General features: G+C 40.2%; 1 protein-coding gene and 1 long non-coding RNA gene across 6 annotated transcripts in view; one reads left to right on the top strand and one right to left on the bottom strand.

Moving 5' to 3' along the window:
* Positions 1-25,021, bottom strand: part of cacna1g (calcium channel, voltage-dependent, T type, alpha 1G subunit) — a 218,841-nt gene that overhangs the window by 100,993 nt on the left and 92,827 nt on the right. For 3 of the 5 annotated variants that reach the window (XM_063481624.1, XM_063481626.1, XM_063481623.1), the window contains exons 9-12: positions 15,019-15,170; positions 12,349-12,534; positions 9,902-10,016; positions 7,750-7,905 (exon numbers count right to left, since the gene is read on the bottom strand). In XM_063481624.1, coding sequence (XP_063337694.1) covers positions 7,750-7,905; positions 9,902-10,016; positions 12,349-12,534; positions 15,019-15,170 — 609 coding nt within the window. Of the gene's footprint in view, positions 1-3,243; positions 3,310-7,749; positions 7,906-9,901; positions 10,017-12,348; positions 12,535-15,018; positions 15,171-25,021 lie in introns of all 5 variants that reach the window. The other 2 variants (XM_063481622.1, XM_063481625.2) reach the window with 1 other exon arrangement.
* LOC134633271 (uncharacterized) lies at positions 17,320-21,830 on the top strand. Its single transcript, XR_010094696.1, has 3 exons — positions 17,320-17,481; positions 18,293-18,473; positions 21,087-21,830. It is a non-coding gene; the product is annotated as an uncharacterized LOC134633271 (long non-coding RNA).

Raw genomic sequence — 25,021 nt, forward strand, 5'->3', positions numbered from 1 at the left:
CACTTATTTTGGGTCATACTGATTAAAAAATCAAGTCTTTTTTTGTAAATCTTGGCCAAACCATGTCTCAAAATGAACATGCACGCTCATTGGCTAATGTGCTGTCAATCATCAGTCATTAGCATGTGGTTGAGCAGCCAGAACCACTGCTTGTTGTCACATTCACTGTTTTGCAGTAGTGCAGATAGTGAGGTTGGAAACACTCATCTCGGGGAATGGCTGACATAACGGTAGCTACCTCCATCTTTTATACTGTCTATGGCGAAAACCTGTTAGGTGATTGCTGCTTGACTCAAATCAGACCAATATTCAACGAGGTGTTATGAGTATTGTGAAAATATTAAAGTGCCCATAAATGACAAACATGACCAAGGCCTTGAGTAAAATTTGAGCGAAGACCCATTAGTTGATCACTGTGTGTACGTTTTGACCAATGCTGTAGGAGAAGCAGCGATTCTTGTGAACAGAGGGTTGGACGGACAATGGACGGATCAAGCTCGTTGATCCGTCAGCTGGACGAACTAAAAGTTGATCCCACTGAACTTCCCTCTGCTGGATGGAAGTCTTGTGGATAATAACTGACTACCCCACCTGTTTCATAATACAGACTTTTATGTAATTTTTGCACAAGGTATTTTTGTCATGGTTTGTAGTTTTGTAATGTATTTGCAGTGTTTCAGTTCTATTTGTTGGCTTTTCTGTGCTTCTTTGTCTTTCTAATTTCACCCATTCCCTTCTCAGTCATACTTCCTGTTTTGGGTTCCTTGACTTCTTTCTGATTATGTAACCTGCCTTTTTTTTTTTTTTAAAGATTTACTCATTCAAATTAGTGCAGTTTATTAATGTCTGTACCAAAAATTTATAGCATGGAAATGTATCCAAAACTTGGCATGATAACTCCAAGGAGCAAGCCAGTCACAGGAAGGCACTGAAAGAAAAATGACAGTGAAAAGCCAGCAAAGAGTTTAAAGAAAAAAATATCACTGCCAGAAAGCCAATCAAATTGAATGGTAAACTGACTTTTCCTTTCAAATCAATTGAAATTAAAGAGTGAATATTCTTCAGAGTTTTTAAAGTCCTGAAAGGACTTGTTATGCTGGTACACATGTCAGTTAAGTTGTGTTCACAGAATAATAATTAAGTTAAAAAAAATATTATCTTACAGGGTTTAAGGGGTTCTCTGTTCCATATATGGGTGGCATGCAGAATGTAACCAAACTATGGAGTACTAATAGCTCTTTGAGGGAAATAGAGGGACATAAAACTAATAACTGATTTGAGAGCAGACTCCACCCAAATTCTCCATGTCATGCCTGAGACTTGCCCCCAGTAAGCTGTTGAATTTTGACCAGCTATGATATTGGACTCAGAACAATCTTACCACATAAAAAGTCCCGGATCAGTCTGGATAGCGTTCAAGTGTGCAAAGTTAGAGGACGTGAGGACACGACTTAAACTCATCTGTTTTTTTAAAGGATTCGTTTCACTGAGTGTAAGAACCTGGATCCTCTTCCCCCAAGCCATTTATTAGCTCACATCCTTTAGTCGGGCTGGATTTCTCTGTCAGTGCCGGGGTCAACCATAAAGCCAGCACTCACCCCGTTTCTCCCGCATAGCCCAGCCAGATAAAACAGGAACAGAGAGGAGGGGGGATTTTTTGGCTGAGCTGGTGGATTGTTCTTATCTGGAGGCTAGACAGAACGGGTGGAGGGCTGGTGGGAGTTGAGCTTTCTGATGTGGAGTCTGCTCTTAAGGTAGGACAAGAAAGTAGGAAAACACACACAACAAAGCCTATGTTGTCTTTCAGATACTCCACACAGCAGTCCCTCGGTGCTGCTCTTAGTATCAACAGAAAAGACACCATGCAGGGTCAGAGAACTTCTAGATGATGTGACAACTCCTCTGGCAGCCACATTGGAGCTCTTTTGCCGCAAGGCCACTTGGATGACTTAAAACTGGCTTTCTGTGCTTTTCATTCAGGAAGACACAGCTTGTTTAGCTGTGATGAATCAACACTGAATTAGCTGACTTGTTACGTATGCTGAACTGCTTATTTTAAAAGTCTTTATTAAAAGACATCTTTTTTCCATCTACCACTAGCTCCATGGTCTTTTAAGCTTGAGTGTAAAATACAGCCAACAGGAGAGTCTGCAGATGTTTTTTATAATTACTGTGAAATATAAATGGTCAGTTATAATTATCTGACGATTTATTACAGGACTTTTATGGATAATGACAAAGGAAAGAAGGGATGTTGATTTTTCATTGTATTTACTTGGTGCTTGCAGGCGATCTTATATATTTATGTCTGTTTTTATGGAAATGGCTTTGAATACATGCTGCAGGCAGCACAATTTTCAATCTCAAGATGTTTTCTTTGTTTTGTTTCTGAGCTCATCACTTCCTGGGAATACGTTCATTGTGGAGTGATGAGTAAAAAACCATCTTGAACGAATGCTACATGTGGAGGCTGGGGCGGTGGAGGGACCGAGACACAGGACAGCCATGGCACCAGGATGTCAAATGTAAAAAGACTGATTTTTTTGAAAAAAGTATAACTCTATTGTGGTTTTTCAACCTGACCTTAGATTGGCCCAGACTACAGCCCTATGAACAAAGACTTTTGCAGCATTTGAACAAACGATTTCCTCCTAACATTCTCCTTGGGAATTATTCGCTGCTTTCCAATCAGAGAAGCAGATATTTTCTAACACAGTTGCTCACCTTATGTACTCATAATTTAGCCAAGAGAGTTTAATGTCCTTTCTAGCCTTGGAAAAGCTCCCACTTCAGTACTCTGCTGGATTGGATTGGCAGCAGCAAAGATCTCAAAACTTCTGTGAATAAAATTGAAACTACATCTGCACGACTAGGAGGTACCAGGGGCAAGTTTGAAAGTAAATTAGTTTTCCTAATTTGGTTAAAATGTCCCTTTAAGACACGAGGAGCAAGCTGTGTTTAGAGCCATCTCTTATTACTTACACATATTAGGATTTTTAATTAAGTAGGCAAAATGTTAGGGGCGCGTGAATGGCGATATTCATCAATCAGTCATTAATGAGCAGCGCTTCTGCAACAGAACTCCAAGGTGTAGCTGTTGAGAGGTCAGAGGCATCACCGTAAAGTCTCTGTACGGGCTGGGGGAGGGGGGGGGGGGAGAGGGAGAGCTGATGCAAGGGAGCGAGAGGGCAGTTAGTCAGTTAAATGGAAGAAGGGAAGGTGGAGCTGCAGAGCTGTACATACCCCTGAAACAACAGGCAGCTGAATGAGGCTCAGCTGGGCATGCAAGTCCTCCCGCTTGGCCACTTCCTATTAGCGGAAGTGATCGGTGCAGCCGGACAGGAGAGGGAGGCACACACAGGAAAAGAGGCACAGAGGTGAGAGGTTGAATCACAGCAGCAGACGAGAGCAGAAGGAGAAGGTTAGAGAAGATTCAGCCTGTTGGAACATTTGCAGTTTACCATGCGACAGAACATGTCAAAGCAACTGTCCTGGATCGCAGTGTGCAGTCGTGAGCCGTACACGTGCACTTCAGCGGTCTGAAAGCTCAGGGAGTCAGGACTGCAGGACAGAGGTGATGCACAGCCGTGTTTTATCCACCGGGCAGCCCGCTGATGTTTCGTGTGATGAAATCATTTTCTCACAAAGCAGATATGAAAATGATCCTAATATAAGCATGAGTCCTCCAGACTCGTGACTGTGCAGTAGAAACCGGCACGGAAACATTCCTCTGCATCTGGACCATACGGTGCATGTTTGTGCTTTGGTGTCAAATGCATGTTTATTGTCACAGTGAGAAGTGCAATAAAAAGAAAGAAACACTTTTCCCTCTCTTCTGTTAAAAGCTCTTTCTAAGGTGGTCTGGTTGCATTCTCTGCAGCGGATATTGGATTCTGTCAAACAGACACATGGGCAAAACTTGACAAAAGGACACAATGGTGAGGGTGGACACTGGTAAAGAGCAGGAAGATTATGAGTATGGTGATGTGAGGGGTAAAGGAAGGAGTTAAAATAACAAAAAATGATAAGCATGATAAGATTTCCCTTCTGTCTTTAATTCCAAAGCAATATGGACATTTGAAGTACTCCACTTCTTTGTATGTGGCTGTATGTGTGTGTGACTTGGCACCAACGGCGTACATGTCTCCTGGCTTTGCTCACATCATTCAAGTGCCCGTTACCTAGCAACCCTGACGCAGGGAAAGTTTGGCTGACTAAAAATAAACTTAGTGTTTGCAGAAAAGGATGTAAAGCTGAAAAAAAGAAGGTAGGGAGAATTACGCCGGCAGCTCTGCAGTAATACAGGAGGGCAGAGGGGGAATACAAGAGCATAAAGGTTTCCTCATACAGCTGTAAGCTGTGCATAGTACTGTGTGAGCCTGCAGTTGTTTTTCTACTCTGTGTTTCTATTCTACTTAAGTAAACATTTATTCACATTTCCAAAATGACATTAGCACAAACACAAATCTGAGTTTTATCTTCGTGTTAGAAAATATAAGCACTTATCTACAGTATTAGGCTTACATGACATTAGTTAATGACCAAAACATTCAACATATGCTGCAGTCTTATAGTTACTAACATAAATGGATATAGCAGCCATTTATGGGAAAATTAAAAAAAAAAAAATTAAAACGCAAATCTTGAAGTAGTATGATCTTTTAAATTACCTTTCATCAATCAGTCTATCTATCTAGAGAGGTTTCTTAACTCGTCAGTAAGGGTACAGAGTTTGTCGTCAAATGTCGTTTTTATGTGAGTATATATATTTTTTTAAAAAACTATTTTTGTCCCAATCAATCCCTGAGAGAGAGAGCTGCATATTTAGCAGTGCTAGCTCCTACCTGCTGTTCACCAGGTAGAAGCTAACGTTGTGTGTCATTTGTAGTTAGCTGCTTTCTTTTAATGCTCCAATTACTCATAAGTCAGTGTTAGTGGATTGATAAACAAAACCATTCCTCTGGAAAAAAAACTTTTGGATAGCAGTGCACAAGATGTAATCGTTTATTTATAGCAAAAGTAATGCTAATTCGCACTAGTGCTTTTCTTGCATTTCAGTGTTTTTTTTTACATGGCCACAGCTGTGGTGACAAAAAATAACTACAATGCTTAATCTAACAGAAAATAGCAGCACTCTGGCCACAAAACATATATATATATATATATATATATATATATGAAAAAATATAGATGGATTAATGCATCATTCCCAATCTGACTTCAAGAAGCCAACGCAAATTCATTTACTTTATTCTTGGCCTCCATCCGGAGCTTTCATCCGAAGCAGTTTGGGTGATTTGCACCCAAACCTCTGTGGAATTCCATTCACCATAATACTGCGTTTGATATTTTGATAGCAGATGAGTGCAATAGAACAAGCAGCCCATTCCAATTAATCCATATTTTATGAGCCAGTCAACCTTTCTTGCTGCTACCTACCATCTATTCTCTGTCCTCTCAGCCGGAGAGCTAAAGAGTGTCAGAGATCAAAGCACAGGTGTTGTCACCCTTTAAAAGCTGGGAGAGAGAGAGAGGAGGAGACAAGCAGCTAGGCGGGGATAGACTGGATACTTGTGTGATTTACTCTCACCCTCTATTTCTTTTTCTGACTCACTCGATCTGTCTCAAATAAAACATTGGCTGAAACCTGAAGAGTGCTCTCTCAATGAGTTTTAGCTGCTTTCTTCCTGCGGCCCTGTGACTGTTTCCCCCAGCTGCCTCTTGCTCTTATCTGAGCTCACAAACACAGCACCGTGGCAGACAACATATCACCTTTGTTTTATGACAATAAACAATTCGCAATAAGCAGGGGGAAGATTCAGAAGGGGGGCGAGAACATATCTGAGCATGAAACTTAAAACAGGGGGATTTGGGTGATGTGGGCTGATGCACAGTCTGGTCTAGCGGACATAGTTTTCTTATGATGTACTTTATGGCGCTGGCAAATAAGCAGAACAATAATGAGGATGACTGCTGAGATAGTGGGAAAGCGTAGGAGGTGAAGTGGCTGACAGCAAAGAAAAGAAAGAAAGGGAGATGAATACGAAGGGGAGACAGGAAAAATGAAATACTGCATTGCTATGCGTAACCCTGTGTCCTCACATAACCCGCTGCAACGAGTGCAAGAAAAGATAAGTTTTGTTAGTGCTTATACAATTAGTTCTTTGTTGAGGTATATGGTCCTGCACTGAAAAATATGAAGCATGAAAGCAAAGGCTTCAAAATAACTACATAAAAAATACAATGCTCAAAAAAAGTAAAGGAACACTTTGTTAAACACATCAGATCTCAGTGGGGAAAAAAATCATGCTGGATATCTATACTGATAAGGTCTGGGCAATGTGTTACGAGTGAAAGGATGAAAATGATCATTCTGCAGAGAGCTTAATTCAAAGACCCCCTAAAAATCAACGTGAAAAAAAAAATGATGCAGCAGGCTAGTCCATTCTGCTGAAGCTTCAATGCAGCAACTCAAAAATGGTAGTCAGTAGTTTTTATGGCCTCCCAGGTCCTTGGAGGTCTCCTCCCAGATCTGGATCAGGGCATCACTGAGTTCCTGGACAGTCTGTGGTGAAGCCTGGTGGTATCACATGGGCCAAAATATAATATCCCGAAGGTGTTCTAGTGGATTTAGTTCAGGTGGGCGTGGACGCCAGACAAAGGTATCAATTCCTTCGTCCTTGAGGAACTGCCTGCATACTCTCACCACATGAGGCCGAGCTATGTTGTGCACCAGGAGAAACCCAGAACCCACTGCATCAGGGTCTGAGAATGGGTACAAGGTTTTCATCCTGATACCTGATTGTAGTCAGGGTGACATTGCCAAACCTGAAGAGGCCTGTGCATCCTTCCATGGATTGGCTATCCACCTCCAAGCCAGCCATGCTGAGTGATTTTACAGGCAGCATAATGTTCTCCTTTTTCTCCAGATTCTTTCATATCATTCAGTGTGCTCAGAGGGAACTGCTCTCATCTGTGAAAAGCACAGGGCTCCAGGGGTAGACCTGCCAATCCTGGTATTCTATGGCAAATGCCAATTAGGATCCATGGTGCCTGGGCAGTGATTACACGGCCCACTAGAGGATGGCAGACCCTCAGGCCATCTTCATGAGTCTGTTACAGATTGTTTGGTCAAAGACATTCACCCCAGTGTCCTGCTGGAGCTCTGGCAGTGCTCATCCTGTTCCTCCTTGCACAAAGGAGCAGATACCAGTCCTGCTAATGGGTTAAGGACCTTCTACAGCCCTGTCCAGCTCTCCTGGAGTAACTATCTGCCTTCTGGAGTCTCCTCCATTATCTTGAGACTGTGCTGGGAAACACAGAAAACCTGGTATAGGCACGTATTGATGTGCCATCCCGGAGGAGTTGGACTACCTGTGCAACCTCTATAGGGTCCAGTATCACACTGATCCTGGCCAAATGCAAAACTAATGAAGAAAAACAGTCAGAAAACATGAGGAGTAAAAATAAATGTCTGTGGCCTTCATCTGTAAAACCATTCTTGTTTGGGGGGGTTGTCTCATTGTTGCCCCTCTAGTGCACCCCCTCTGCTACTTAACTGACCAGATCAATGTCCCAGACGTTTAACTGACTAAAAAGTGTTCCTTTATTTTTTTTTCTTGTGCTATGTAGATAAAGATATAAACAAATACAGATCTGACAGCAAGGTACATCAAATCATCAAGAGCTTTAAAAGAGAAACAATCTGACAAGATACAGCCCAATAATTTAACTTCAATTTAGTTGTACCTCTGCCTGAAACCCTTCAACCAAGATGGCAACAAGCAAGTTGAAGAGGACGTAGTTGCCAAAGGTCATGAGCGCAATGAAGTAGAGCGCAGCTACGGGAGAAGTGGAGGCCATGCCGTTATATAACACCTTGTTCCAGTCCTCCTGTGTTAGGATCTGCAGAGAAAGTAAAAGAGAGGCGCTTATAGGTAAAAGTATTGTTGAGCAATTCTTCTAGAAATTTAACCGTGCGAGATCTAAGTCTTCACCGGTCCCGATAATGCTTCATACTTCACGCCCCTACCAAGATCAGTGCAATTCAGCTCGGCATGTTTTGACAAATTTTGCTGACAAACAAACATTTTTTCCCCCTGTACTGCATTTTTGCAAGAATTTACTTGTTAATCCTCTAAGGTATAAGCTGTCATTGGTGATAACACTAACTATATTTAGCAGAGAGGCTAAATGACTTTTCTGAGAAAAATAAATTGAACACTTGTTAACACATGTCAGTCAGAAAGGTTATTTTATTTAGGGTTGGAGTTACAGCTGATGATGATTTAGACCCTAGAAGGTTAATGAGATACTTATTTAAGCCTTTTTTAAAAAACAACATATTGGGCCTCATGTAGACTGTAGCGTGCAGTAAATGGTGACTAGTAAAGATTAGAAGTTGAAACCTGTTTGCTGTAGCTGGATTGTTTGTGTACTGCTGGCAAAAATATTGGACTTTTTTCAAAGTCTTTGTAACGCTGTAAAAGGTTTTCTTCATAAATCCTTAGTTTCCTTTTTTCTTTGTATTGTTTTATCTTTTTTCTTTATCTTTGCCTCCTTGTTCTCTCTGTCCCTGTCTCATTGCTTTTTTCCCCCTCTGTGACTCTCTCTTTCAGTATACTTCCTGTTTTACTTTGAAGGTTCGCTCCCTGTCTGGTTATTGACGTTGGTGTCTCATTGACCTTCCTTCCTGACTACCCTTGTCTAAATACACTTAAATCTTTGGTTAATCAGAAAAAAACATATTTTGAAAATACTAGCAGTATTTTCTCAATTCTGCTTTAGACTGCATTCAGCCTTTCTCTGATTAGGACCCAAGAATATGTTTATTTGACTAGTAATAGCCCTTTTTTACTAGTACCTACTCAGCTTCGTGTGTGTAAATAGAGTCCTTAACCAGCGTCACTGTACCAGCACCAAAGAACACCTTGTGAGATTTCACAGCTTGACAGAGCAGCAATATTTGATTATGAGAATATGCCGATTTTAAGTAACTGTGATTTTTTTTCTCTCCCCTATCTATGTTGTTTAAATTCCTGGTCGTAGTAACACAGATCAGTTAAAGAAATGCATTAGATGCTCATTCTTGCCATTAATCAAAGCTCAAAGGCTCACCTGCTAACAGCAGGGCTTTTAGCTGCAATAGAAGAAGTGGTTTTAACAACATCTCTGCATCTTTATTCAGTGAAGTGCAGCAGTACGGCAAAAACTTGCTGAATTTAGGAAGTTGTGTGCTGAAGGATAATGTTTCAGTTTAGAAAAACGCAACATTAAAATGTAAACTTTCATCACTCTGTTCAACAGATTGAAGCGGTGAAGATACACTTGAGCTCTCCATGGGAACGGACACATCAGTACAACGGTCTGTACAGAGAAACATGCTGACATCTTAGAGCCAGTCAGGTGAATAATAAATGGTTACTATATTGAGAGTGATATATGCTGGACCCCCACAGTTACGGTTAATTCATGAATCTAAGGTGACATAATGCAAAGCAAAACCCTACATAACCTATAGAAGATAGCCAGAAATGGGAAATTAGATGACTGGAAGAAAATGAAGAAGACAGAAAAGGTCTAAGAGGGCCATAGGGGAAGAGGTTGATAGATTTTATTTATTCAGGAGGAGGAAGAGGTCTTTCAGGCTCTGAACAGGGGCATGTTCAGTCATCACCAAGATTCAAGGAGATCTTACTGGGGGTTAGTTGCTCGAGGGACCACTCTGACAGGTACAGTTAGATTAAAGAGGCAGCTGATGAACATGCATGCTGTAATTTCTTCATGCTGCTTATTTTTTATTGTTTCAAGACGGTGACTGTGAACAAGCAGTGAGGAACAAACAAGCCTGGAACACCACTAAACAGCACTGGGGAAGAGGGGGAAGAGAAGACAAGCTCACCTGGAAGACAGTCACTATGGCCCAGAGGAGAGAGTCAAAGTTCTTCCTGTCTGGTAGAGTGTCTCCGTCTCTCTCTGACCCAAACTTACAACCAAACAGATGCATCCCCAGGATGCTGACCCAGGAGGGAGGGAGGGAGGGAGGAGGGGACAGGAAAAAACAAACAGGAAAAGGAGGGATAAATGTTTACATCACAGCAAACCCTTAGATACCACACAAATAAACAGAAATTATTTGCTGAAAAGACATGTTTACCCATTATTATTGCTGCCTGTGAAAAAAAGAAGAAAAAAGCGGAGGATAAACAGAGCTACAGTCATACAAAAGCTTAAATAAAACTATATACTGACCTGAGACAGTTGCAGAGGTGATATTACATACTGAGTCCTGCCCCTGATTGGGTAGCATTCACTTTATTACCCTATCTCTTGACCAACAATGGTAATGGAAGTGCTTTCACTGGATTCAGCACCATGGAGAGTGACACAACCCACAACAATGACACCTCATGTATTTATTTATTTTTTCAGAAGATTACTCACATGCTGACTGATTTCCTCTACTTTGGAACTTTAAGGAGTAGTTTAAGAGACATTTACAAGCATAAGACGATAGCTACACCGGTGTGTATGCACCTTTAACTGGGGATTAGCTTAGTTTAGCATAGCACCCCATCACTTCACAGTAGAGCAGTGCTCCACAATTAACACTTTTTGCCTCAGTCAGAACCTCTAATTATTATTCCTCTTCCACTTTCAGCTTTCCAGCACAGCTGTTAAAATCCTTTCATGATTTTCTTTTAACATATCTAAATGTATTCAGAGCCAGGCTAGCTGGTTGCTCCTGCCTCCACTTTTTACGTTAACCGTTTGATTACCAATCATCGCATACAGAATAGATTTGGGATATCCATTATCTAGGATTATCTTTTTGATCATGGACAGTTTTTCCCTGGATTATTCTCATGTTAAGAAAATGTAAATAATTCATTTAATGGTGAGACATGGGGGAAGCAACGTTTGCAAAAGCAGTCATAGTTTTTGTCAACTCCCTTTTTGAAGGGAAAAAAAATAAAGTAAATAAATGTTTCTACTACAGAGCAGAAACTATTCACAGCACTTCACTTTTTCCATATGCTATCATGTTATATTCCAAATGGATTAAATTCATTTTCCGCCTTAAAATTCTACACACAATGCCCCATAATGGCGATGTGAAAAATGTCTGCTTGGAGGAAACCAGGCACCACTCATAATCTGCTTAATACCATCCCTGTAGCAAAGCATGATGGTGGCAGCATCATGCAAGGGATGTGAATGCTTATGCACATGTTATATTTTTGTTTTTATTTTTAATAAATCCGCAAGAATTTCAAGCAATCTCTTTTTATTTTGTCATTATCTGATATTGTGTGTAGAATTTTAAGTTGAACAAAATAAATGTAATCAATTTTGGAAAAAGGCTGTAGCATGACAACATGTGGAATGAGAAACTCCAAACATATACCCATATAAAGCTCTATCTCCAGCCACACGAAGAACTGTGGTAAAGAGTAAATAGTATAGTAGCGCATATACAGTGACACAGTTAAATATGGGTAGACTGGCACAGCGAAGCAAAGGCAAAACTATGAAAGGCAGAGGGGATAAAGACAAAGAAAGCTAAGCTACATGTAACAACTAAGCGGGGGTGTTATTATTATGAAGCAGCAGTGAGTCAGCACCGCAGTCTGCCTTTTATTCAGGAACAGACACTGAAGCTCAACTGGAGCTGAGGGATCAATGAACAGGCCTCCGCTGCGTCAACTTGGCAAGCCTTCACTCAAATCAAGAGCTGTTTATCTATGCATATACAAGGCCCTTGGAACTTTGCGTGTTTGTGTGTGCGCGCCTGTGTACTGAAACGTCTGTGTGCACGCGTGTATGTGAGGGCACAAATCTCAATAAGCTGTTGAAATGAAGCAGCAAATTCTTCGGATACACACAGAGACATGCTCCTTTAGTCGTAACACTCCCTCTTAAATAAAGGTGGGGGTCTGAAATACACAGAGAAGCATTTAGTGTCTTATTTAACAATTGAGTGGGTTTTTTGGGCTCAGCCACAAAGTCTAACCAGCCAGAAAGATGGAATGCTGATTGAAAGAGGGAACCACTTTAGTCTTTTCACCCCGATTAAATCATCTCACTGTTCCTGTCGCTCTCAACACTACTTGCTTCTCACACAGAAGTTATCGTGTACTGATTTACCAGTTTACCTTCATTCATCGCCTTTGTTCTTTTCAGTTCCACGGTCAGTGATTGAAACACTTTTCTTCCCCTTTTGATGTTATTCTTCCATTAGAATTGAGAAATAGAGTGGTGCCTACCTCCCCTACTGTTTAAACAAGTGGAAGACTGAAACATAAATATTTTTTCAGCCTGACTCACTCACTCTCCCCCTAAGAATACCTGAAGATGAAGATGAAGAGCATGAGGAGCATGCAGAAAGTGGCCACATTGTCCATGGTCTTCATGAGCACCACCAGCTGTCTCTGCAAGGCTGGCATGAAGCGGACCAGTTTGAGGACGCGCATCAGCCGGAAAGTCCTCAGCACCGACAAACCCCCACCCTGCTGTCCCACGATCTCCCACACGCTGTCCGGAGAAAAGACAAAAACACATTTATAATTCACGTAAGGTCCAAATTCCAGTGAACTGTCTTCACGTCAGGCGAGCAAAAACCCAATTTTTCACTTTCTCTAAACACTGCGGGTTCCCAGATGTGGTCCTGACCACACTGACACAAATTATGGTCTAGCACTGCACAATCATTTTCTACAAAGAATAACATTTTCAGTAAGTTATGAAATGGTGAAAATGTGCTGCTTTTTTAATGCTTTAAAAATGATTTTTTGTTTTAATCAATGAATGAAAGTATTTATTCTTCTGGCCACTTTGGATCAGCAGAGAAACCTGTAAACAAACACATAACATAACATAACACAACACAACACAACACAACACAACACAACACAACATAACTGTAGAAAATATCTTAGCTTTATCCTCCTGAACTGATCTGAAATTTATGAGTGAAAATGTACTTAAACACAAGCTCCGTCTCCTTTTAGCTCAGTTTTGGTCTCCACCTCCAGGTGAAGGAAAAATCTGATGCACCACTATGAGATTACCAGACACTATTCTGTACCTTTGCCTAGCTCCAGTTTAGTGTTGTACATAAAATTAATTTCAATTAAATTCAGTTTAATTTTATTTATAAAGCACCATATCACAACAACAGTCACCTCAAGGTGCTTTATATTGTAAGGTAAAAACCCTACAACAATACAGAGATAACCCCAACAATCAAACAAACCTGCATAAACAAGCACTTTGTGACAGTGGAAAGGAAGAACTCCCATTTGGCTTATTTTCCTAAGTCCTAAATATGGTATTACTGATAAATATAAAAAATCTTCACAGACAGTGCTTTAAAATGTGTTAGATTTTCTACTAATGTCTTTAGTTTTTGATACATAAGAAATTGTTTTATATTTAATTTAATTTAATGCTGTGATGCACAGTTTTATATATAAAAGTATTAAGTGATAATTGCGTGCTGGAGGACTAAGGTTACCCAATACAAAGTGGGTTTGTGTAAAAAAAACAAAAAAAGAAAAGAAAAAGAAATCTGGATTAATATATCCAAAGAACTACCACACTACATTGATAACCTGCAGCTGGACTAGACACACCGAGGCCTGATGACAACCAATCCCGTTCAAACAATTCATTATTTTTCAGAACCATCAAAATAGCCAGAACTACAAGCACACTAGTATTCTCTTTTTCTCTTTTTCTTTTTTTTTTTTAAAAAAGTGTTTTCTCTCCATTTCAGCTTTTTTAAAAATAAATAAATAAATAAATGCACTTTTACGTGACTGAAAACAAACCTTTTCTAAAATAAACTTTCTGATTTCTTTCTCCCAGGGATAAAGGAATTCAGAATGAATGTTTCGATATGAAGACAGGGCCGAAATTGAGAGATTGGGAAACAATAATAAAGCCAAAACAACCTCGTCTCTCCAGACTAGCAACTGGATCACATCGCTGATTACGTTCCCTTCTCCAACATGTCGAAACTAAATAAGAAACCTCCTGTTTAGTTCTTACACTGGCGCACACACCACAGCAACTGCGATGGTAAAAGGAAAACACTGAAAAGACCTTTTTTTCTATTCAATTCATGTAGGACCAATTCACAACAATGGTGCTTTTTTATTGACAGGTAAGTGCCTTAAAATATTTGAGAGAAAATTCTAATTCTCATTATCGCACTCCCCCCTATGGACAGCAGTTGGCACCAGTGGGAAAGAAGAACTCCCTTTTAACAGGAAGAGACCTCTGAAAATATCAGGCTGCGGGAAGGGCAGCCATTTGTGCCCACTCAGTTGCAGAGTGGTCAGGTAAAGGAAGAAGAACTTTACCTTTCATCTAAATTTTGTCGCAATGCACCCAGATGACCTTGAAACCCTCTTTTAGGACAATGTAGACAAAAGTTACCAAACACAGGTAAAGAAAACAAAAAGATAGACCCAAAAGGTCAACTGGGTCTTGATCTAGGCAGAGATCTTTTGACAGAGACAAACACGAACTCTGGTCTCTAACAGGAAATCCTGAAGAACAGGTTTCAGAATCGCGTTAAATACCAAATCACTGATCCAAAGCATGCAATTTCTAAACACAGCATAGGTGATAAAAATGCAGTTTTTTGAATGGCCAGGTCAATGTCAGGAGCAAACAAAGCAAAGTTTGTGATATGGCTGCAAAATTCCACCACAATGATGTCAGGGACTCTTTTTCCTTTCTTTTGTTTTGCTTCAACGAACATTATTTGAAGGCTGTGCATTTCATTCGGTCAGGTTGCGTTTTGTATTTTATTACATTTTGTTTGAAGATCTGACACCGTATGAGATCTGCACAAAAATAGAAGAATTCATGTGGGAGTTGAATTCGTTTTCACTGCACTGAGCAGGGTTTGTGTTCCCAGTGGCATCCTTTTAAATATAGAAACCGAGTGCAGAAAAGGATACGTGCTTTATTTGAGGGCATTCCTGTTGCCAGAGAGCGAGTCCTCACCTGATGACCACGATTATGCCGTCAAAGATATTGTAGGGGTTTTTGATGTAGCCAAAGGGCCCGTACACCAAAACCTTCAGCAGCATCTCCAAAGAAAACAGGCTGGTGAATACGATGTTGCTGATCTCCAAGGCGTTGGTCAGCTCCTCAGGCTGAAGAGACAGAAAGACAAACAAGGGAGTAATTAATGTGTTATTACAGAGAAAGCGGCTCAGGATAACCTGAAAATGATCAGAAGTTGACTGTATGACTACAGAATAAACATCTGCTGTATCACATGAGTAAAAGGCAATATGCCGAAGACTAAATGCAAATAAAATATGACAAATTGGTCATAGTTTCTGTCTCTCACACACGCATTACACCATATATATCATAAATGCATGTATGTACAGTGTCTTTATCTTCCACTGGGGCAAGCACACCGATTGGAGTGCTGACATGCAACGTCTGCTCAAAGCTCATCAGAGAAATGGACTGCCGCTCACATTTCGATCAATCAAATGGTGTGTGTGTGTGTCTGTAAGCATCTGAGTGCAGAGGGGAAAACAGGCAATGAGAACAAGCAGACAGACAAGGGAAAGAGCTTGCGAGCCAAAGATAAAAGGCGCGGCACATCCAAATGTGACGCTTTATGTAAATCAGACTTCTATAGCGGGTATCAGTAATTATTGGCGGGAAGAAAAGAGGCAGAACGATGTTGTGTGTGTCTGTGGCCTGTGCAGCAACCCAGACAAGCTTCATGAGGCCTTTCATCTCCATGCAATAAACAGTTTACACAGCTCAAAACGTGGTGTCACACACACACACAAATCCGTAGCACGGACATGACATACAGGATAGAAGGTGTTGAAGGCCCAAAATGGGTTTTTACGTTTATTCTTTCTCTAGATACACTATTCTCTAGTGTATCTAGTGTATCTCTAGTGTATGTGTCTCTGTGAGTGTGTGTGTGTGTGTGTGGGTATAAATAGAGTCATCGTCCCAGCAGAAACATAATCCCCCGGCTGAACCAGGAGGTAATGCAATGTAATGTAAACACAGTGTGTGTCATTAAGGCCCGTCCTGGTGGGCTGTCACTAATCACTACACACCATGACTGTTTAAGCAGCGATTACACAACACTAGCAAGGATACACAGAGAAAAGGAGACAGAGATTAGCATCACCAGTTGAATAACAGATCCACGTGCTGAATCGTGGCACCAGTTTGTCTAGAGCCCTTAAGCAGCAAAGTCAATCGGTTACTTCGAAATATGCTCACTGCTGGTATTGTTACACTGCTTTCATGTCAAACTATGGGAAAGACAAGAATTCACCTCCTCCAGTGTGCAGAACTTGGAGAGATCTATTGGCAGACTTTGAATGGAGTCTATAATAACCTTGGCCACACTTGTTTCTTGTTTAGACTAGTATGGAGATGCTGTACTGAGGGCATGTGTAGGGATCGGTTTTGCCTTAGAAGATGGACCAGGTCAAATACCAGGTGGAAGTTTGGTGGTTCAATCCCTGGCTCCTCTAATCTTATGCCAGAGTAGATACAGAACCACAGGTTGGTATGGAGGACCACAAGAGCCACGCGCATCGAAATAAAAATTTCTGTGCTTTAATAATGAATTGTAGAATAAATTCTGCAATTGTAAATTCATTTTTGAATTCCAATTTAATAAACTGCATTTCAAAATCCTTTTTCCAATTGCATTTCAAAATCCTTTTTCCAATTGCACTTTAATAAACTGCATTTTAAAATCCTTTTTTCAGTTGCACTTTAATAAACTGCAGTTCAAAATCCTTTTTCCACTTGCAATTTAATAAACTGCAGTTCAAAATCCTTTTTCCACCTGCAATTTAATAAACTGCAGTTCTAAATCCTTTTTCCACTTGCAATTTAATAAACTGCAGTTCAAAATCCTTTTTCCACCTGCAATTTAATAAACTGCAGTTCAAAATCCTTTTTCCACTTGCACTTTAATAAACTGCAGTTCAAAATCCTTTTTCCACCTGCAATTTAATAAACTGCAGTTCAAAATCCTTTTTCCACTTGCAATTTAATAAACTGCAGTTCAAAATCCCTTTTCCACCTGCAATTTAATAAACTGCAGTTCAAAATCCATTTCCCTTTCCTGTTCGCTCCGGGATTAGCTGCTGGATTAGCTGCTGGATTAGCTGCTGGATTAGCTCTTCGATTAACAACTTGCTGGAGGCTATTCAAATTAGCCACACCGTGGGATGTAAGGAGCTCTCTGATTGGTTGGTCAGACACAGGCTGTCTGCCAGCCTGGATTTTTCTAGCTCATAGCTTCGCCCTGCTAAGAAGCGTGTGTGCTTGTACAAAGGCCGTTCAGCCTCGGGATTTACACTCGGCTCGACACGGATATGTGAAGAATGAAGGGACCCTGCAGCGAAACGGAGAGCGCAACCTCTGACTGAGTGCCTGTCTACACAGTCTGACCACCTGTTGAAGGTAAGGTGCTAACATGGCTAACGCTAGCATCACCGCACGTAGCCCCGTTATTTTAAGGACATCTTAGTTTATGAAAGTTTTACGTCGCAGCTGTACGAGCTAGCTACGTGTTTTGTAAGCTGCTGTGCTCTTCACAAATAAAGCTGGAAGCAGCTCAGACTGTTAGAACCAGCACTGAGCCCTGTTACATTTATACAGTGTTAGAGCAATGGCTGCAACCTACAGCCTTTAAACTAGCGATTAAAATGCTGACAGTAAACTCGTCAGTCCAGATGTTACCACATTACTTTGTGATACTTAAAACAACTGAGACAGGCTGATTAAAATAACAGCTGTCAGTTCTCTCATTCCTTATATCAAGACTGGAGATCGCACTACTGATTTCAGTTCATTTAATATGTGAGTGCACAGATTCATTCTCAACTGGACATAAATGATGATCAAAGGTTGTATATATGATGAATTCATCAAATCCCAGCCTCTAACACAGTGTGCTGAATCTTAGCTTTGAATGTCCAGTATATTCTAATCAGTGCAATGTAAGCATTCACTGAACCTATAGTATCTACACCTGTGTGGTAAATGTGTGGTAAAGATACAGATAATGAAATTTAATTATTAATACAATATACATCATGAAAAATGAAAGCTGAAATTGATTCAGTTTAGTACTTTTCTCTCTATGCTCTGTGATTATAAAGGCCTTAAATTCTGTGATATATACTGTAAATGATTTTCACAGAGGTCTTAAAGTACTTAAATCACTGCTGATAGTCTGGTTGTTTATATTTTCACGTTTTTGTGTCTGTAGGGCTGTTTGATGACGATTTGGACTCCTCTGGGAGATGAGGACACACCCACATCTGTTCCATACTGCAGCCATGGATGGTGTTACAGCTCCGAGTCAGCTTTGGGCCATCAGACGCACGCACTGGAAAACCAGCACCTGGACTTCATGCAGGAGAGATGGCCTCAGTGATGTAGGTTCATAAGTGAGTTCAAACATTTCTGGCCTCTTATCACTTAGATTCCTTAATCTTAAAAGTGGATGCATTTAAAGCAGGAACTGCACACCTAGCTGTCAAAAGTTTGGCAGCATGAGTAAAGTTTTGTAGGGTCCTTGTTAAAAATTCCACAAGCACCACATTTGTCATATATAGTTCATTTTCAGGGCTCGCAAAATCGCTAGCCCGACGTCCCGGGGCTAGCGATTTTTCCAGTCGGGCTACCAGAATCTATCCCTGCCCTGCCCGTCGGGCTATCATAGGAAGGAAAAATATATGTCAATGCTTTTGCATTCTTTCGGAAATGTAGCTGGGTAAATATGTCATTGGCATCGGTGAACCACTGTCAATATGTGACTAGGGCTGCTCAATTAATCGAATTTTAATCTAAATTACGATCTGGGCTTTCAACGATCATTAAAAATGACTGAGCCGATTATTAGCACCTCCCTCGTGCTTTACTCTCGCGCTGCTCCGTGTGGCAAATCGAGCGCACCTCTCTGCGTTTCGAACACGCCTCACAACAATTAAGAGGAGCTAACAGAGCGAAGCTCGGAAAGCTAAGCAGAAGTTATTTGGAGAGGAGAGTGACTGCCGTTGGTTGAAAAGAGGTTAAAAAAAAAACCCTTCAGTGGTGTGGAAACATTATGGGTTCGCGGAGTCAGACGTGGATCAAGTAGACATAGTGTGTAAACTTTGGTGTTGTAGCTGCACCACAGAGCGACATGGCAAAGTTCACTAAACATAGATGTTTACATTTTATTTTTTATATTGCAAACATTTGCACTGTTATCAGTATTTGCACACTATTTTATACTATTTTTGACAATCTTTAAAGCCATTATTCAATACATTGTTATTGTTAAATAAATATCATCAAATAATCGAGATCTCAATTTCAGTGAAAATAATCGTGATTATCATTTTTGCCATAATCGAGCAGCCCTATATGTGACATATTGAAATCGCATTTGAATTTGCGCTTGTTTTTTGCTTTCACTTTGCAATCGCGCGAACTGCGTATAGAGAGCGACAGTACTGATTGGTGAGTGACGATAATTTGCGCACCAATTCCTCTGACATCGTCTTATCAATCGTTAGTTTGCTATCAAACATGACAAGTGAAATCTCCCGCAGGAAGCTTAAACATGTGAGAGGTTGATCGCGCAGAGAATCGCTGAGCGTTATGTGAGTGCGTGTGTAAAGGCAGCAGGATATATATTTTAGTTCTGCTGAGCCAAATAAGACCGGTCAGGGTGAAGAAGTGACAGCCAAAGAAAAGCTTACCACAAAACGGAAAAGTTATGACAAATCAGACTATAAGGCAAAAAGAAAGTGCAGCTTTATGGTTTCATGGACAAATAATTTCTGTGGCTGGAATATGACAAGCTAAATAACCAGGGGTGCACATAAGTGGTCCGCAGGTGCGCATTCGCTGTCAAAATAAAATACGCGCACAAGATAAGAAGTTGCAACGCGTGTTTGCGTCCATAAGATTTTCTGGAGGAGGACAGACATTTGTTTAGAACTCTTAAAGATGTCGAAGAAGCTCCTTTAAGCAATTACTTTGGTGTTCCTCCACCTCCAAAGAAATGTCAGATGGAGTCCGAACCACAAAAGAAGCGCGTATTCTAGGAAAAGTGGTTGCAGGAGGTGAGCTGGCTTTAAACAAATGATGAACAGAGATTTGGTGCAGAATGTGCCGTGAAAATCCCACTCTAGCAGACAAAAACACTGCCTTTTATATGGACGCAAACGCGCGTTGCAACTTCTTATCTGGTGCGCGTCTTTTATTTTGACAGCGAATGCGCACATGCGGACCACTTATGTGCACCCGTGTAAATAACATAATGTTCTGCCGGGTGTGTTGTTGGTTTCCCTCGATTTCTGAGTCGACAAGTGCCTTTGTTACTGGGACCAGTAATTTTAAGAAAGGCCCCCATTAGAGCCCATGAGAAATGCAAGAAATTGATTATTGCTCAGTCTGCAAATAACATACTAAAAATCAACCTGAAAAATCTGTTAAGAACAGCCTACTATGTTGCAAAGAGTGAACTACCACTGGCAAAATTTAGCAGTCTTTGCAAACTTCAAAAAGCAAATGGCCTAGATCTTGGTTCCACTTGCCTCTTACCCGTGACTCCAGTGGAAATTTCAAATTCAGGATCTGACACAGACTGATTCCTGTTGTACAGTTCTTACAAGTTCATAGAAATTTCTGTTCAATTACAACCAAGTATTTGAGTTGATGATTGTAATTTTTATACAATATTGTAATTTGTGTTTCAACAATTTTTTGATTAATGTTTTTTTTCCGTTACGGAAACAAAACAGGAAACAAAACATAAAAAAAATTGCTCCCTTATTTATTCGGGCTACTTAAATTTATTTTGGGCTACCAAAAACTGAAGAGTCCCTGCCCGAAGGGCTACCAGGGATTTTGAAATTTTGCGAGCCCTGATTTTGTACAGGACATTTTTGAAATTATAAACTATATATTCTAGTTATCCACTTGTCAGTAATTTTTGAGTAAATGGATGGCACTGATAAATCAGTGGTGATTCACCTGCAAATGTTTTTAACAAACTTTGTTTTTTGTAGAATTCATCAGCAGCTGTGAAGAGATGCATTTGAATATCTTCTGGTTCCACTTTTCCTAACCTGGAAGCTGAGGATGGCTGATTTCTGACAAGGACACACACCTCAGCGCTTATCATGGGTGTTACATCCTCCGTGCAGCAATTCCAGAGAAAACGAGAGAGCAACGACCACTCATTAAGACCAGACAGAAATCTGTCCCTTTTTGGCAGCTGTGGAAACTTCCAATAAGAAAGTTTGCATTCTTAGAACAATGCTGGGTCGTGTGTGATGTGTCATCATATGAGGATATTACATTTTGACTTAATTCTGCTCAATTAAGTGTTTTGATCGTTGATCCAGTATAGCAGCTTTGTGTTGTGCAGCAAGTTAAAACCCATTGTCCTCACGAGCACAGCATCTAACAACTCTCCTTAAAAAAACCGAATGACTTTAACTGGACACAATGGTTTCCAGTGGGAGATACATTCATCACTCATCCGTGACACTGGAGAAGTCACCTGGATGAGTGATAAAACAATTTTCCATGGAAAATCCAGAGGAACTAAACTTTGTTGTTGTTTCTCTGGGCTCAATTTCAGCCTCAGGAGCATCTCTCAGAAGAAAACATTTTGCCAATAATCAGATAAAAAGATTGTTGAACCAGGTGGTATTCTCTGGAGTTTAAGACCAAAACTGAACTCAGTGAATTGACATTAGACTGGAATTCATAAGATAAATCGAAATACTGCTGAAGCTGATATATATATATATATATATATATATATATATATATATATATATATATATATATGTATATGTGTGTGTGTGTGTGTGTGTGTGTGTGTGTGTTTTTTCTCCAATTCACCAGGTCTGTAAAGTTCAGTATGACTGTGGTACATGATACAAAAGAATAAATACAGAAGAATAAAAACTTTATGTGAATAACTTTACTCTTCTTAAAAATAACTCATAAAACAAGTAAAAGTACAAATGTGTACAAGTTAGAGACTTCCTCAGTAAGTTTACACTCTTTTGGAGTGATTTTAATTATGTGTTAAAGAAGAAAGAGATTAGGAGGTGAGGTAGAGGATGCAGAGTCCATCATCACTGAGGCCGTCTCTCCTGCATGAAGTCCAGGTGCTGCTTTTCCAGTGTGTGCGTCTGATGGCCTAAAGCTGACTCGGAGCTGTAACACCATCCATAGCTGCAGTATGGAACAGATGTGGGTGTGTCCTCATCTCCCAGAGGAGTCCAAATCGTCATCAAACAGCCCTACAGACACAAAAACATGTGAAAATATAAACAACCAGACTATCAGCAGTGATTTAAGTACTTTAAGACCTCTGTGAAAATCATTTACAGTATATATCACAGAATTTAAGGCCTTTATAATCACAGAGCATAGAGAGAAAAGTACTAAACTGAATCAATTTCAGCTTTCATTTTTCATGATGTATATTGTATTAATAATTAAATTTCATTATCTGTATCTTTACCACACATTTGCCACACAGGTGTAGATACTGTAGGTTCAGTGAATGCTTACATTGCACTGATTAGAATATACTGGACATTCAAAGCTAAGATTCAGCGCACTGTGTTAGAGGCTGGGATTTGATGAATTCATCATATATACAACCTTTGATCATCATTTATGTCCAGTTGAGAATGAATCTGTGCACTCACATATTAAATGAACTGAAATCAGTAGTGTGATCTCCAGTCTTGATATAAGGAATGAGAGAACTGACAGCTGTTATTTTAATCAGCCTGTCTCAGTTGTTTTAAGTATCACAAAGTAATGTGGTAACATCTGGACTGACGAGTTTACTGTCAGCATTTTAATCGCTAGTTTAAAGGCTGTAGGTTGCAGCCATTGCTCTAACACTGTATAAATGTAACAGGGCTCAGTGCTGGTTCTAACAGTCTGAGCTGCTTCCAGCTTTATTTGTAAAGAGCACAGCAGCTTACAAAACACGTAGCTAGCTCGTACAGCTGCGACGTAAAACTTTCATAAACTAAGATGTCCTTAAAATAACGGGGCTACGTGCGGTGATGCTAGCGTTAGCCATGTTAGCACCTTACCTTCAACAGGTGGTCAGACTGTGTAGACAGGCACTCAGTCAGAGGTTGCGCTCTCCGTTTCGCTGCAGGGTCCCTTCATTCTTCACATATCCGTGTCGAGCCGAGTGTAAATCCCGAGGCTGAACGGCCTTTGTACAAGCACACACGCTTCTTAGCAGGGCGAAGCTATGAGCTAGAAAAATCCAGGCTGGCAGACAGCCTGTGTCTGACCAACCAATCAGAGAGCTCCTTACATCCCACGGTGTGGCTAATTTGAATAGCCTCCAGCAAGTTGTTAATCGAAGAGCTAATCCAGCAGCTAATCCAGCAGCTAATCCAGCAGCTAATCCCGGAGCGAACAGGAAAGGGAAATGGATTTTGAACTGCAGTTTATTAAATTGCAGGTGGAAAAGGGATTTTGAACTGCAGTTTATTAAATTGCAAGTGGAAAAAGGATTTTGAACTGCAGTTTATTAAATTGCAGGTGGAAAAAGGATTTTGAACTGCAGTTTATTAAAGTGCAAGTGGAAAAAGGATTTTGAACTGCAGTTTATTAAATTGCAGGTGGAAAAAGGATTTTGAACTGCAGTTTATTAAATTGCAAGTGGAAAAAGGATTTAGAACTGCAGTTTATTAAATTGCAGGTGGAAAAAGGATTTAGAACTGCAGTTTATTAAATTGCAAGTGGAAAAAGGATTTTGAACTGCAGTTTATTAAAGTGCAACTGAAAAAAGGATTTTAAAATGCAGTTTATTAAAGTGCAATTGGAAAAAGGATTTTGAAATGCAATTGGAAAAAGGATTTTGAAATGCAGTTTATTAAATTGGAATTCAAAAATGAATTTACAATTGCAGAATTTATTCTACAATTCATTATTAAAGCACAGAAATTTTTATTTCGATGCGCGTGGCTCTTGTGGTCCTCCATAGGTTGGTTCGTCAGTGTGTGTGTGTGTGTGTGTGTGTGTGTGTGTGTTAATCCTAATAAGGAAGAAAGTCCTTAGATGTAAAAAACAAAAGTGGTCAGTTGAAAAGTGTGATATATAGCACTTATATGTAGGTGGAACTATAGGAGGAGAACTTCTGGTTAAAACCAGAAGAAAATTCAATTCGATTACATTTTATATTGTAGCTAAAACGCAACAACAGTCAGGCTAAGAGCAGTTTATATTGTAAGGTAAAGAACCTACAATAAGAGAGTGAAAACGTCAACAATCAGTTGATGCCAATGTGAGCAAGCACCTGGTGACAGAAACCTTCCACAGAACGAGGCTCAGGGAAGGGCCAACCGGTTGGGTATAATCTGTGAATCTCTGAGCGTCTGTACTGATGCATTATTAAAATGGCAGTAAAAGCCAACACAATCGTACACTCGAGTCTTCAGTCTGATTGCTACAATAGGAGCAACAGCCAGAAAGTTCCAAAAATTTTGCCCTGGTATGAGACTGCAGGGAGCAAATCTGAATATTTCCTGAATACGGGCACAGAGCGTAGATTTTAGTGTTGTTTTGTGATAAGGTTGGAGATTGTAACCAATTGAATTCCTGCTCATTACCTTTCCTTCACACACAAGTAGAACAGCTTTCAGTACACTACCAGACGTGTGCATGGGTGCAAAAGATCACAGTTATGAGCGCCCGTTTAAAAGCTTTTAACCAGAAAGGCCTTTTTTGAGCCTACCCTTAAGTCACTATTTTATTTGCTAAAAAAGTGCAAAAAGTACACAGCGGCAGCATGCTGAGAGAGGAACAGCTAAAAAAAAACCTTCTTAAATCTTAAAGATGAATCGCGTTACTCACTGGGTGCATGTCTGAGTAGTGAAACAAAACAAGTCAAAAGCAACCACCATCAACAGAAAACTTCAATAAAGGGTGTTGACAGCTTGTTTGAGTT

This window comes from Pelmatolapia mariae, linkage group LG8 (assembly GCF_036321145.2).
Source record: "Pelmatolapia mariae isolate MD_Pm_ZW linkage group LG8, Pm_UMD_F_2, whole genome shotgun sequence".
NCBI classification, from domain to species: Eukaryota; Metazoa; Chordata; class Actinopteri; order Cichliformes; family Cichlidae; genus Pelmatolapia; species Pelmatolapia mariae.